Below are 14,426 nucleotides of genomic sequence, written 5' to 3'. Positions count from 1 at the left end.
CTGAGATTTTTCTAAAGCAGCTATCCATTTCCAAAAGTCAGCATCTCTTTCAGCTCAGAGTCCTGTCCTTTTTCCACAACATCTTCTTCTGCTTGTCCATTTTGCACATCGTATACACTGTGTCTGTGTGTATTTTTTAAATTGCTGTATGCGTCAATTGTATTAATCCTTCTGGGTAAAATGGGTTTGTTATCTGTTGGATTGCTAAGTGTCTCACTTTTCAGGAGCATGTCTTCAGCAAACAGCAGGGTATGGCTGTATTTCCTATTTGTTTATGTTTGCAGGACTATTTGTTTATGTTTGTTTATGCTTATGTATGTTTGCGGGACTGAGAGAGGTGAATAATACACAGTAATTGTTATGTGATATGAAATTTATGAAGGAAAAGAAGAAACTATTAAACATAGGTACTTAGGAGATAATAAAGAAGTGGAAATCATTATGTTCATAGTCTAGGCATAGCTCATTATTTTGCTTGTAGGGACAAAGACAAGGTGTCCTTTCATTTCGTTTATAGCATGCCAGGTATGATAAATTTGAGGCTGCTTCTTGGCTTCTCAAAGGATCTTTGTGTCTTTCTTTTCTTTTTTTTAGTCCTTCACCTTTCTCTGTAACCTCCTGATTATATGGCAAGAAACCAGATTCACTTGTCTCCTCTTCCTACAGAAACTGGGCATGGGGTTTTGGAGATTTTTACCTCCTTTTCTTCATATGAGTTACTCAAGTAGAACTTGCTTCTTTAGCTGACCATATATTTTCTAGACAACACTATAAAATTGGCATTGTTCTTGTCAATGATAAAGCTTCTTCGGAAGTTCTTGTCCCTGAGATCATACTGTTCCTTAGATGGTTTGCTGCATTTTGCAGGTACAATCCACCCCCCCACCCCTCCCGAAAAAAAGAAGTACAGCAATATTAGCATCCTGTAACTCAGGATAAAATTATTGCATCAGATGACATTTGGAGAATTATCTTTGTTGGAACAGGTTTTCCGAAATGAATAGTTACATTCAGAAGGCTTCATAGTTATCTCCTCTCTGTATGCTCTGAGCAAGTAATTACTCTTCTTAAATTCTCATCTTTCAGCATTTATCATTAGCTCACTTTTTGTCATTCCAAGTCTTTTTGGTACGAAAAACATAAATGACTGTCATCCAAACTGCTTTGTACTATTTCAATTGTTAGCTGTTCATGCCAGCCTCTTCCTCCCTTTGTAACTTGCTACTTGACCGAATAATTTTTCTGTTACTCTTTTTTTAAGTGCCATTTCTATTTGTTAACACTTTCTCATATTAAATGAAACCACAATCTTCCCAAAAGATTTGTTTCTTTAAAAGAAAAAAAAAAGTTAAAAACTTAAAAGGAGAAAAATCCATATGTTAGAAAGATATGGATAATTAACCCAAATATTTTTGGCCAGGGTTCCAGACCAATGAATAATTTCCGTGACTCACTGGTCTAGCACTCTGGTGATGTGACTGGAGGACATATTGGAGAAACCACAAAGAGAGCCAGACTCTGCCTTGTTAAAGCTATTGGGAAATTTTCTCAATGTATTTCCCTGTGAGTGAAATAAAATCCTTCATTTTTTACTCCCCCCCTCTCCTAAAAAAAAAAAAATACCATGACCCCTCAAAAAAACCAGTGAGTTTGCTGTGGGTCTCAGTACATGTCTTTCATCATGGACACTTTTACCTCTTAATTCTACATCCCATTCTTGAATTCTGTCATAAAGTTTCTCTAATCTAGACGTTTCTTGTGACCAGCTGAAACTCAGCTGGCTAAAGTGATGCAAAGCTTTTCCCTCTGCAAGCTTCCTAAGTAGTGTGCCACTTCCCATTGTCATAAATCAGTTGGCAACCTTCAGCACCCTAGACTATACCCTTCCTGAAATTTTAATTTTCCTTAACTTCCATGAACTTCTCTTGTTTTGTATTCCTCTTAATCCTGCTATAAAGCTCTTTGCTGTTGTCGTTAGAAGTTGATAATAGTTAGGTTGATAGTTTAATGATACATCTGCTTCTGATTGTCTTTTTTTATGCATCGTTTCTTTTCTTTTACATAGATAATGCCAGCTTTGGGCCAGGAACAAACAAAATTGCCTCTTTTTGTTCCTTCTGGAGCACTTAACAGAGCACCATTTTGGCCTGTGGTTAGAGCTCCTCTGGGACAGCAGCAAAAGCTGGTTTTTTATTCTTAATTAAAGTGTGTGGAAAACCAGAACTGAGGCCTAGGAGTTTTTATGCACTTATACTAAAAGGTTCAACATAGCACAATCTGCTACAGAGCGGCAAAAGATATTGCAGGAACCTTGGTTACTTAAATTCCTCTGTCGGTCTTGTGGAAAAAAGATTGCTTTTTCTTGCAAAACTTGACTTCTTTCTATATCAAGCAATAAACTCCATTGTCATTTTTTAAATATGTGTTTCTTGGTCAGAGCTCCCTTGGATAAAGCAAATGGTAGAGGGAAAATCTTCATGTTGCTTCTGAGTCATCTCTTCACTCAAAAAACCCCAAACAAGTAATTCTGTGAGCAGCTGGACTTTTGAAGTTGATTTGCTGTGGCCGTATATGAGTGAATTATCGTAACAAATGTTTGAAGATGTCTTACAGCAAGGGCACAAATTTGGATCTCTTATAAGGCTGTTAGTTACTAAAAGCTTTGACATCTCTACTCTCTGATTGCTCCAGAAATACTGGATGACTTAAAAACATTGAAATGGAGGGAGGGAAAGTATAGGGATCATAACATAAATGGTATGATCTTAGGAGCTCAATTTTCTTAGGAAACATAGATTAAAAATCCTCCAACCCTAAACTATTTTTAATTCCTGCAGTCTGTAAAAATATGTTTTCACAGCTTTGCATAGATACAGTGTCTTGAGCTTGTGGAGTTGTGTTACCCCACATCATGCAGGTGTAGTCTGCCTGACCTTTGTTTCTTTGTTTATGCCAATCATTTGGAGTCTAGTAATAAATACCAGAGTCAACAAGGCTCCAAGTCAAATTAAGACTGTTCTTTCAGTAAATTACCATAACTATTATCACAACATGAAAATTGAAGAAGAGGAAGGTAAAGTGGCTTCTGGTGGAGAAAATACCAAATGACTTGAGACTGCCAATATATCGTTGTTTAGTTTTCTATCATGATGGAAATTTCAAAGTAGAAACAAATGCACATTAGATCACATTAAACATAAAAGGTAAAAGACTGTATTTGCATGATTTGCAGAAAGCAAAACAAATTGACCACATCTAGTGTTAATATTGATCAAATAATTATATTTTACTGGTTACTAGACGTTAGAATAACCTATCTTTCAGGAAATATCTGCAACCTACACCTCATGGAAAATTAAATTAAAACAAGATTTTTAATACCTTTGTTTTAATTATCCTCTTAACCTTTTTTCTAGTTTTAATTAAATTTTAATATGCCATATTTATGAATCCAGTACTGTAGGTTTATTTTTATATTAGACTAATTTAAACTATTTTAGACTAATTGGTCTGAATTTCAGTACTGTTGTAGTTCCTTGATATTGTAGTATTTTATGAAAAAATGTCCAGTTTTATTATGTATATAGTAGCTCTTTATATTTAACATAATTTGTATGTTTGCTTCAGAGAAAAATCAGTTATTATGATTTTAAATTAGCGTGCTTTTGAATTGTACATATATTGGTTTGCCAACTTTTTATGGGGATGGAGGGCAGGGACTGTCAACACATAAGGCCTTTGCCACCCAGAATATTGCTTTAGGCTTACCGCCTCTGATAGCGTTTTGAAAGTTGGGGGATGTATTGGTTTTGTGTGGCAAGGTTTTGGTAGCGGGGGGGGTTACAGGGGTGGCTTCTGTAAGAAGCTGCTGGAAGCTTCCCCTGTGTTCGAGAGAGCCCATACCAGCCGGCTCTAAGACGGACCCGCCGCTGGCCAAGGCTGAGCCAATCAGCGATAGTGGTAACGCCTCTGTGATAACATTTTTAAGAAGGAAAAAAAGTTGGGACGGCGGTATTCGGCAGCCAGAGAGAGGAGTGAGAACATGTAAGAGAAACAACCCTGCGGACACCAAGGTCAGTGAAGAAGGAGGGGGAGGAGATGCTCCAGGCGCCGGAGCAGAGATTCCCCTGCAGCCCGTGGTGAAGACCATGGTGAGGCAGGCTGTCCCCCTGCAGTCCATGGAGGTCCACGGTGGAGCAGATATCCACCTGCAGCCCGTGGAGGACCCCACGCCGGAGCAGGTGGGTTCCCGAAGGAGGCTGTGACCCCGTGGGAACCCCGCGCTGGAGCAGGCTCCTGGCAGGACCTGCGGATCTGTGGAGAGAGGAGCCCACGGAGCAGGTTTTCTGGCAGGACTTGTGACCCCGTGGGGGGCCCACGCTGGAGCAGTCTGTGCCTGAAGGACTGCACACCGTGGAAAGGACCATGCTGGAGCAGTTTGTGAAGAACTGCAGCCCGTGGGAAGGACCCACGTTGGAGAAGTTCGTGGAGGACTGTCTCCCGTGGGAGGGACCCCACGCTGGAGCAGGGGAAGAGTGTGTGATGAGTCCTCCCCCTGAGGAGGATGAAGCGGCAGAAAATAATGTGTGATGAACTGACCGTAAACCCCATCCCCGTCCCCCTGTGCCGCTGGGGGGTTGGTAGAGAATCCGGGAGTGAAGTTGTGCCCGGGAAGAAGGGAGGGGTGGAGGGAAGGTGTTCTGAGATTTGGTTTTATTTCTCATTACCCTACTCCGGTTGATTTGTAATAAATCAAGTTAATTTTCCCCAAACTGAGTCTGTTTTGCCCGTGACGGTAATTGGTGAGTGATCTCTCCTATCCTTATCTCGACCCACAAGCTCTTTGTTATATTTTCTCTCCCCTGTCCAGCTGAGAAGGAGGGGGAGTGATAGAACGACTCTGGTGGGCACCTGGCGTCCAGCCAGGGTTAACCCATCACAGGGGATTTTTCCTTATTTTTTCTGGGCTCCTTGCCATTAGCATAGAGTGGGAGGAACAACAGTGGCCGCGCAGTGCATCACGTGGGTTCTATTTGTCCACACCCTTGCACCTTGCAGAAATACTTTTCCCTGGGGACCTGCTGCCTTCAAGGGCACTGAAAGTCTAGGGCTACTCACAGTACCTGCCTGAAGACTTTGACTTCCTGGGCTTCCAGAAGGCAAAATCTAGGCCCTCACCAATTCACTTACAGTCCACATTGCTGTCACTTTCTTTCACTGAGAAGTACACTGGTTTGTGAAACTTCCTCACCCACCAACTTTCCCTTTTTACCTTCTGATTTCTTTCAACTTAGGCAGTTAAATGTCGGAGGAGATTGGCATTTCTACAAATACTTGCTTTGGAAAGATACTGGGTGATCTGTAAATTTAAAGCAGTATCTTGTGTCTTCTGTAGAGTTAAAATATTTTAAATCTTGAATATATGCTTTTTACTTTTTTGCAGATCTGGTCTTGCTTATGGAATTGTTGAAGATCTGAGATCAATGAAAAAACATTTTTGCATGCAAAAAAGGATCATTTTGGTTTATCTGTTTTAAAATCAAGTGTGGCACTCGATGACTCACCTACAAGATTTCTTTGCTGACATCTGAAGTACAAAGTGCTTTTCAACCGGTACTTCTGTAGCACTATGACTAACTGTAAAGGCAGATCTACCATCTCCAAAACAAGTAGTAAAGTTCATGACAGAGAAGGTTTTGTAAACTGGACCATAAATCTTAATACAATTCAGTCTGATAAATTTTTGGGACTGCTTTTGAGTATGGTTCCTGTTGTTTACCAAATAAACCAGGATGAAAGACACAAAAAAGTGAATGGTGTCTGGCAAGATGGATTACAACCAGCAGGACACAATTTTAATGTTAGGTCTGAACAACACACAGAGTACCATCACTTCTCAGAAGCGGGTTTTCATGGTAGTAATGGACACAGCCCATCTAGCTGTAGCCCTAAATATGATAATTTTACCAGTTATAATTACCGTGATGGAATGGACACTTCAGAAACAGATGCCATGTTGCAGGAAGACAACCTATCCAGTGACAGTAATGAAGATATCATTGTGGAAGGAAGTAGAAAACAGCCCAAAGAATCTAGTAGTATTATGGCATTACAGATACTCGTACCTTTTTTGCTAGCAGGATTTGGAACTGTTTCTGCTGGCATGGTTTTGGATATTGTACAGGTTGGTATTTGCTTTGAAAGATGTTTTTTTAACAGGTAGTCTGTGATGTTTATAATTCTGATGTGTGATATTGTAGATGTTTACAATGTTGGGGAATAATTAGGCCTGTGTATGGCCCTGCTGCTATGAACTCCTTTTCCCCAAACCTCGTCTTAAGCAGTTCCAATGTTTAATTTGGAGTCATTCAAGTCTTGGTAAGTGTTGTCACTTAGCCACAGTGAGCTGGTGAATAAAACTGTTACCTTCTGCTTTAACTAAGGACAGAAATATAGTAAGGGTTCAAAATTCTGTTGACACTAATAAATGTATACATAGTCAAGTGGGAGTTGTAATTAACCGTGATGCCACAATACATAGGTGTTTAAAAAGATTAGAAGTATGTATTGCATTATCTCATCTCCTTGTGTGCTTCAAGTCTATGCAATTTCTGAAATACTATGTAGATTTGGTCCATGATAATGCATATGGTATATGAAAATATGCATTACATTCATACGTTATATGAAATTTATACGAAGTGATTTAGAGCTTTTTTGAATATTCAGGTGTATGTAAGTGACTTTTTTAATATAAAATTAGGTATACCAAACACTTGGAATTACAAACATTGGTGGTGTGAAGAGGGCTGCAAAGTCATGTGCCCCTTGAAATATAATTGTAGTAGGTCCAGAGAAGCCAGATTATCCTGGTATGTGGTAGCAGAGTTAATTGATGATAGTTATTCAGGGCTAAGATAAAATAGAACTTTCTTTCAATTTTAAGACTGAAGTTTAATAATATTTTCAAAACCTGTTTTGGAGTATTATATCACTAAGACCCTACTGACATGGAACATTTTTAGGACTGGTTTCTAGTTTAACACAGTTGTAGTTGTCAGCAGCATTTCGGTGGAGTTAAAAGTAACAGTTGCCTATGAAATAATTCTTTGTGCCCTGACATGTGAAGAAAATTCTGCAGACAGTAACAGTTAAGAAAGGTTTATTGGACTAGCTTATTTTCTTGCCTTCTCTTTGCCTTTTGAAGGCTATATTTACTTTTATTTCCTACCTAATTTGTTTTTTAAAAACCAGAAATTTCTTGTAAGTACAAACCTCATGGGTTCTCTCTTTCTGCATGAGTAGATTCACAAGCATTTATTAAAAATTATTACTAAAATTATTATTTAAAAATACAAAATAATTACAATATTCAAACTGAAAGACAGTAGAGAAATTAATCTGTTTTTTTTTCTTTTGTTTTGTTTCATTCAGCTTTAGGGTTTTCTTTAGCTACACTTAAAGAGTTTACAAAGTTAATTTAAAGAGGGGTGAGAGGTGACTATCTTTGTCACTCAGAATGTTGACAGAGTAAAGGAAGCTTGGACTTCAATCAATTGCAATCAAAAGACACTTCTATACATCAAGAAAAAGGAAAATAAGAAATGACATAACTTTACTGCTTCCTTGCACTGTTTTACACCAATCTTGTGCTTTGTTCATTTACATCTTACAAATTTATTCTTTGTACTGATACTTTGTTTGTACTCTGTTAATATATGATTTTATATATATATATATAATATATGATTACTGGCTTCCAACCAAATGTTTCACCTTGTCATCCTTCCATTAAGGGAATGTGTTTGTATAGCTGGTTTGGGGGCTGGACTGAGATATATCTTGATTTTTCCTTCTATATTACTTTTAATCCTTACTGGTTTCCCGGTCCAGCTCACCATGAATGAGAGAGATGTAGCACAAAGGCAAAAATAAATAGCTACTGTCAGTACTATCTTTTTTTCACCTTAAACTAAGCATTAAACTGTGATGTCAGTAAAGCAGAATTTTGAAATGTGACAGGATATGTTTTAAAAATGAAAATTTGAACACAACAAGCATTCTAAGCTTGTTTTTTACAAACCAGTTCATGGCTATTCTTTCCCACTAGTAAATACTCATGTAACTTCACATATAGGTAATTCTTGGATCCTGTTTACATTTGAGAATTGAATCCTTTTATTTTAATTAAAATAAATAATAATTTGAATGATTGCAAATCCCAGAATACAAAGACAATTTACGTTTTGTTAGTTTAGTTAAAGTTGGTAAATGATTACAAATTAAATACATGGATTGATAGACATATGTAGCACAGCATTTCAGTGCTGAGAACTCAGTGCATGAAAAATTATGGGAGAGTTTGCTTTATAAAATCTGGGTTTTGGAAAACTGTACTCTTCTAAATTTCACACGTAGAGGTGAAAGAATAAAGATAAGCTTTTTTCACTTACAGGCTCTGTTCATTTGATGACTAATTCCTTGCTGTTTTTACGTGAGGTTTCTACACAGCTGGAAGGGAAAAGATGAAAATATTATTGTAAATTAAGAGCAGAATTCAAGAGCAGTCATAGTACCTGGTACTATTTCAAAGTTATGAAAAAAAAAGACTTCAAATTAATGACATCTTTTTTTAACTAGGTTTGTTTTAAGGCCAAGTTTTGTATCTCTTACTTTTGGTATTCTCATCTTTGAAGTAGTAATATGCAGTCATAAATCTATTTTATCTAGATAGATAACAGTTCTGGCTTTAGACTTTTAGGTCTAATATAAAAAGATTGATTTTTTTTTTTTTAGAGGATTAAGTTACAAGTTACAGAATTTTTTAAGTATTTTGCAGATGGTCTAAAGACAATTTTTCAGTTGAATGTTTCCTACTGTATCCTTTATATAGCACTGGGATGTGTTCAAGAATGTTACTGAAGTTTTTATCTTGGTTCCTGCACTTCTTGGTCTCAAAGGAAATTTGGAAATGACCTTGGCGTCCCGGCTGTCAACTGCTGTAAGTAACTTTCTCTTCCCCTTTGCTCTTCAGATATATTTTGTAAATATTTCAAAAGGAAAACAAATCTTTGGAACACAAGTGTTTTACGTTTATGGCTTAATCTGGCTGTTATGGGGGCTCTTTAAATCTGTTATTAAATTAGCAAACTTAAAAAGGCAACCCTCTTCTGATCTCCACATATCAAAATTTTACTTCTTTTGTCTCTTCTGAGTCATCATTCAAAACAGATACAGTAGATTTTTGAGATTTATATGTGTATTCTGTAAGGTTGACAGATCTCTCTGGCCTTGAGGGGGTTTGAAATAGACTAACAAAATGTGTACGTTTTGGACACATTTTTCTAAAGGCCACTTGTGTGGCACTGAAATAAAGCATTGCTAACACTGCTACTCCAGATCCCTGTTGATCAAACTGTAAGAAACTCTTTTGTAGCTTTCTGGCTGAATAATTTTATTCCTTTTTTGTTGTGGTGGTTTTTTGGGGGTCTGCTTATTTTTTGTGTGTGTCAACACTCTTACATAGCATAACTAGGTTTTTTCTATGATGTCTTCTTTCTTACATATTTGTCATAGTTCTTTTCTACATCTCAGGGGATGTTCCATCTATCTTTTCCCTTACCATCTATCTTTTCTCTGTGTGTGTGAATAACTATAGTGAACAAAATGTTTTAATAACGTGGCTAAACTATTTCTGGTACCTGAACTGCGTATCTCTGTAAGACACTGCCTAATACAGTGTTTTTCCTTTGTAAGATAATTTTTCCGTTCTCCAGCAAGGCCCCCACTCTCTGCCTGTTCCTGCTTGAATGAATCTTTCAAGAAAATGTTTGGTCAAAGGTGTATATAAAAGGTGTATATAACTCCACATGAGACCTTACTATGGCTTTGTAGGATAGCACTTCCCTATTTCTCTCGAGAAATTGCTCTTGAAACTTTGTAGGTTTATATGTACTTATTTGCCTAGCAGTGTCAGATTTAGACCTCACAGTCACTTTGTGATCAATGACTGCATCCCAGTATTTCTCCTCCTGTGTTATTTCCAGCTGTCACTCCCATCTTCTGGCAGAAGTATTATTAGTCCATAAGTGCATGACCTTGCATTTCTGCTGTTGAATTTCATCTGTTTTCGTTGCTGTAATCCTCGAGGTCATTCAGTTTTTGTATGATATTACAATGCTTTGTATTGACAAGGTCTCCCAGTTTTCTGTCATTAGTAAATGTCACTACCACATTATATTGAGTTATTGCCCAAATGCACACTGTGATGGACATAGCCTTAGCAGTCCTATGAACGTTTGCTTGTGTCATGCTCATTATAGAAATTGATTACTTTTGCCCCATATGCATTCTTTCATATGTAAGAATTGACATGTTGTGTTGTATCTTTATCAATGGCAGCCTTAGCTATTCAGTCTTGTTTTCTGTTTGATTTTAATGCTCTTACTTTTCTGAGTATTCTTACTGTTTCTTAACAATATTTTGTGTTTAAACCTTACCGCCTTTACTGTCAGGTATGAATACTTCCGTCTTTTGCCTTAATTTCTTTTTTTATGTTGACCTGTTGCTTAATTTATTCCTGACTGGTCCAGTTTGTGGCCTGAGGATTGAAAGTGCTTGTATTGCATAGTGAAATGTATACCAAGTCCAAGATCTACCAGTGCCCTACTGAAGGCTTAAAAAAAGAGGGTCAGAATCAGCTCCACCACTTCTGCCTCTGTTAATGGGATCTTTAATTCTTTGTCTCAATTGAGCTTATGACCTTTGCCAGATCATGACTCCAGAACTTCTCCTCTGGGCTAATCAATGGCTGATTTCCCCATCCTCACTAATGCCATCTTATTTTTAAACCTTGCAGCTCTCAGGAGACATTTGGAAAAGGGTCATGCAGACCCTTTTTCTACACTGGGAATCCTGACCTTGGTTCTTATTATCCATCAACGGTTGCCAAAAGTCAAGGAACTGATCCCCCTCTCACACACACAGATAAAGGATACTGGAGTTTCTGCAACACTGGCTGCATGTTCAGTGGTTAACTAAAGTTGACATCATGAGGTTCAGGCCACTTCCCTTCAGCCCAAAATGGCATTCTTAAGTATCCCAGTAACTGTGTGATAACATGATCTGTAGATGTCTTGAACATGATTTTTCAGAGGCAGTTTGGCCATTTGAAGCCCAAGCTCCTACCAAGACTCAAACAGTCCATTCTGAGAGGGTTTAGTTTGAGTAGTGTTACCAGGGCCACTTACCACTGTCATTAAGTCTCACCAAGACATAAATCAGCTGATGCTTCAGAGGTTTTTACTCAAGCATGCCATGAAGGCTTCCTTTCACCCCAGTAGCAGAAATTGTCATATGTCCGTCTTGGCCAAATCAGGTTAGCCAGCTCTGTTCACATCCTTCTACCATGAAGGTTAATTAACTGGCTAAGAGGTCAGTGAAGTGTACATTCCTTCAGACAGTGCTGTGTGGCGTGTGGGAGTTCCAGTTTCTTTGGCATTGCCTGAAGTCACAGTCACAGCACCACTGGCACCAAGCTACTTCCCAGCTTTGCATCAAGACTTGTGGGGGGTTTTTTGTCATTTGTTTGTTTGTTTTCTAATACCTCTAATTTCCTTGTATGACCTGTTTTCTTCAAGAATCATGAGAGACCCTGGCCAAAGTTACACAGGTGATTATTTCATACTTTCCAGCACTTCCTTAGTCATATTGTAAGTTCATTAGACATCCTTCACAGGGAGGAGGTAGAGGCTTGTCATGGTTCAGTGAATGTTCTCACTTTTGCCAGTGGTGGCTCTAATTTGTTCTAGCTGGTGAAGAGCCCATCAGTAAATGTTGTAGTGTGTGTGTGTGTATATGTGCATGTGCACAACACAGTGGAGGTTTAAGAGAACGATACTGTACAAAATAAGAATAGTATAGATCATTCATTATCAAGATAATGCTAACAAGATTATATTTAGTTTTTATATGTCAAAAAACAGAAAAAAAAAAAGGCTTTTATCTTGCAAAGAACCTTCCAACTTTCTCTTATGTGTCTTTTTTCACACTCAACACCAGTTGCAATGGGCACAGGTCTGCAAGCTGGTGGATAGCCAGCCACATCCCCCCTAGTGATACTGCAAAGACAAACAAATACACAGGAACTCTGTAATATTTCTAATCATTAGTTAAAAAACAAAAAAAACAACTAAAAACTGTGGAAACCTGTTACATGCTACCTGTAACTTCTTACAGGTGACAGCTTGGGCTTAGTTGCCAGATTATGAATTTGAACTCCAGGACAGTTGCCTTGATTGCTTTGCTTCCCCCAGGTTTTAAAAACAGGTGCTGTGTCATATTGTATCATTGTTTACTGGAGAGTTTAATCAAAAAGCTTACTGCTAGACCTGCAATTTACGTGCCAGTTCTCAGACCTCTATGAAAGAGGTTATTCTGACCTTTGCATTCTTCACATTGATTTCATTGACCCCTACTCTCTTTAGCTATCCAATCTTTGGTCCTGTCATCCTCATCCTAGGTGAAAACAGAAAGAGTGTATTAATTCATAGCATATCTAAACAGTTATTTGGAGGCAGTTGTATGATTAATCTTCCCTTCTCTGACCTAAATTTGCACTAGCTGGCTTCCCACCAGATACTGTCTTTACAGTCAATGCAAGACTGTGCCCCTGTGAATAGCTTTACCTTTTGAGGAGGAAATTGCTAATATGAGTTCAGCACTGGAGCTAATTCATACCCTTGCTTAGTTAGCTTATAGTTGCATCTGAATTTGTAGACTTGTCTATACTCTTGGGACTGTAAACTAATTATCTTTATTTCTTTGTAGTTATGTAGTCATCCAGAAAGTAGTCTTGTTACCAAGTTTCTGTTATCCACAATATATCTGGTTTCAAGTGTTGTCTGACCACCTTCATTCATCTTGTTGCCCAAATTCCTACTTTAGCTGCTTCTTACTGGTCACTCACCATTTCCCATCCACTTTAGAATCAGTTGTTTCACTAAATCTGTCTCACGACTGTGTTTTTAATCTACTTCAGGGCATAGCTTGTTCTTCTCTTTGGTGTTAGTGTTGACGTAAGCCCTTCTCCCTCCGCCCACTGCTGTGCTGGTGTAACTGTGTGAGCTATACTTACGTCAACTGCCCATTCAAGCCCAATATTTATATTCTGTGTTTTGTATTCTTCAGCTTTGTTCTGTAGTTTGGGTCACTCTCATTGTCTCAGTTCACACTGTTGCCTTTTCTCCCTATTTTTTTCTGTTTTTTAGGAGGCAGTAAAAAAAAAACCAAAACAAAAAACCAACACCAAAATGCCACTCATCCAGTCATCCCTGTAAATTTATGCAGACTCTTGTTTTGAATGTGTGTTATCAGGGTTAGGCATTAGCAATATGACTTTACAAACCATTTATTTACATCCATCTAGTCCACAGTATCACAATAAACTTTATCTTACTTTATGCAAATCTGCAGCTGAAAGGAGTGGTCCTGCTCTTTTTCCCCTTTCCAAACCCTAAGAGCATTTGTATGTGGTTACATGGTTGCATGTGATGGATCAGATCATTTTGTAGAAGATAACTCCTTTTTGCTCCCTGAAAAAAAGCATTTTCCATCAAACCAGCAAGCAAATTTGTGTTGCCATGAACTCACTCATGGAGTTAGTAGAACTTGTTCAAGAAAGAAAACGTGAACGTGTAGGTGATAGTAGGGGAGAGAAGAACTATGCCATTTGGCAGCTGCCCACTTTTAGGCTGGATTAAGCATTTTGTAAGATTACTGTTTCAATGGGGATTTTTTTGGATACTTTTCCAAAACTTCTTCAAAGAAGAAAAAGAGTGAAGCTCTCCATAGCCTGCCATTTCGTTCATTTAGCATATATAATTAAGAAGGATGCAAAGGAGATTCTTATCTGCACTTCCTTAAATATTGCTGTAATATTGAAACTTAATGCATGTATTTGCAGAGCTTTGACTGTACTTTGAACACTGTAATATATTTATAGTGTAGATTGACATAAAGTATCTTACTATATTTCTAAGTTTTTAAGCTAGCATTTCTTTTCATACTTTGTTCCTTGCCAGTTGTCGTGAAAGGGAGTGGTTTGGACCACTTAAAGAATCACTTCCAATGGTATTAGCAAAAGAAAAATGATTTAATAGAAATTTATATAAAAGTGCAACTTCACAGAATTCAAAGGCAAGGCTCACTCTATTATTTAATACATGGATGAAATGTACACAGAAAATTAAGTTAGAATCAGACTATAATTAGATATACAGAGACCGAAAATGCAATAGGGTAAAAGAGGAATATAGAAAGAAAAATCAAGTTAGAATTGATTTCTCATGATCCATGCAGAGATTGGGGTTGTAAAAGGGTAAGGGAGACCCTCCTGTTGAGTCACGAGGTTCAGAGAAGACCCCCTT

At 37.9% G+C, this 14,426-nt stretch overlaps 1 protein-coding gene across 1 annotated transcript in view; it reads left to right on the top strand.

The window, feature by feature from the left end:
- Window positions 1-14,426, top strand: part of SLC41A2 (solute carrier family 41 member 2) — a 56,866-nt gene that overhangs the window by 3,717 nt on the left and 38,723 nt on the right. The window contains exons 2-3 of the mRNA XM_052790569.1: window positions 5,444-6,184; window positions 8,894-9,001. Coding sequence (XP_052646529.1) covers window positions 5,630-6,184; window positions 8,894-9,001 — 663 coding nt within the window. The 5' untranslated portion in view covers window positions 5,444-5,629. The remainder of the gene's footprint in view (window positions 1-5,443; window positions 6,185-8,893; window positions 9,002-14,426) is intronic.

Source organism: Harpia harpyja, chromosome 6 (assembly GCF_026419915.1).
Source record: "Harpia harpyja isolate bHarHar1 chromosome 6, bHarHar1 primary haplotype, whole genome shotgun sequence".
NCBI lineage: Eukaryota > Metazoa > Chordata > Aves > Accipitriformes > Accipitridae > Harpia > Harpia harpyja.
This window is presented reverse-complemented; position numbering and strand designations above follow the sequence as displayed.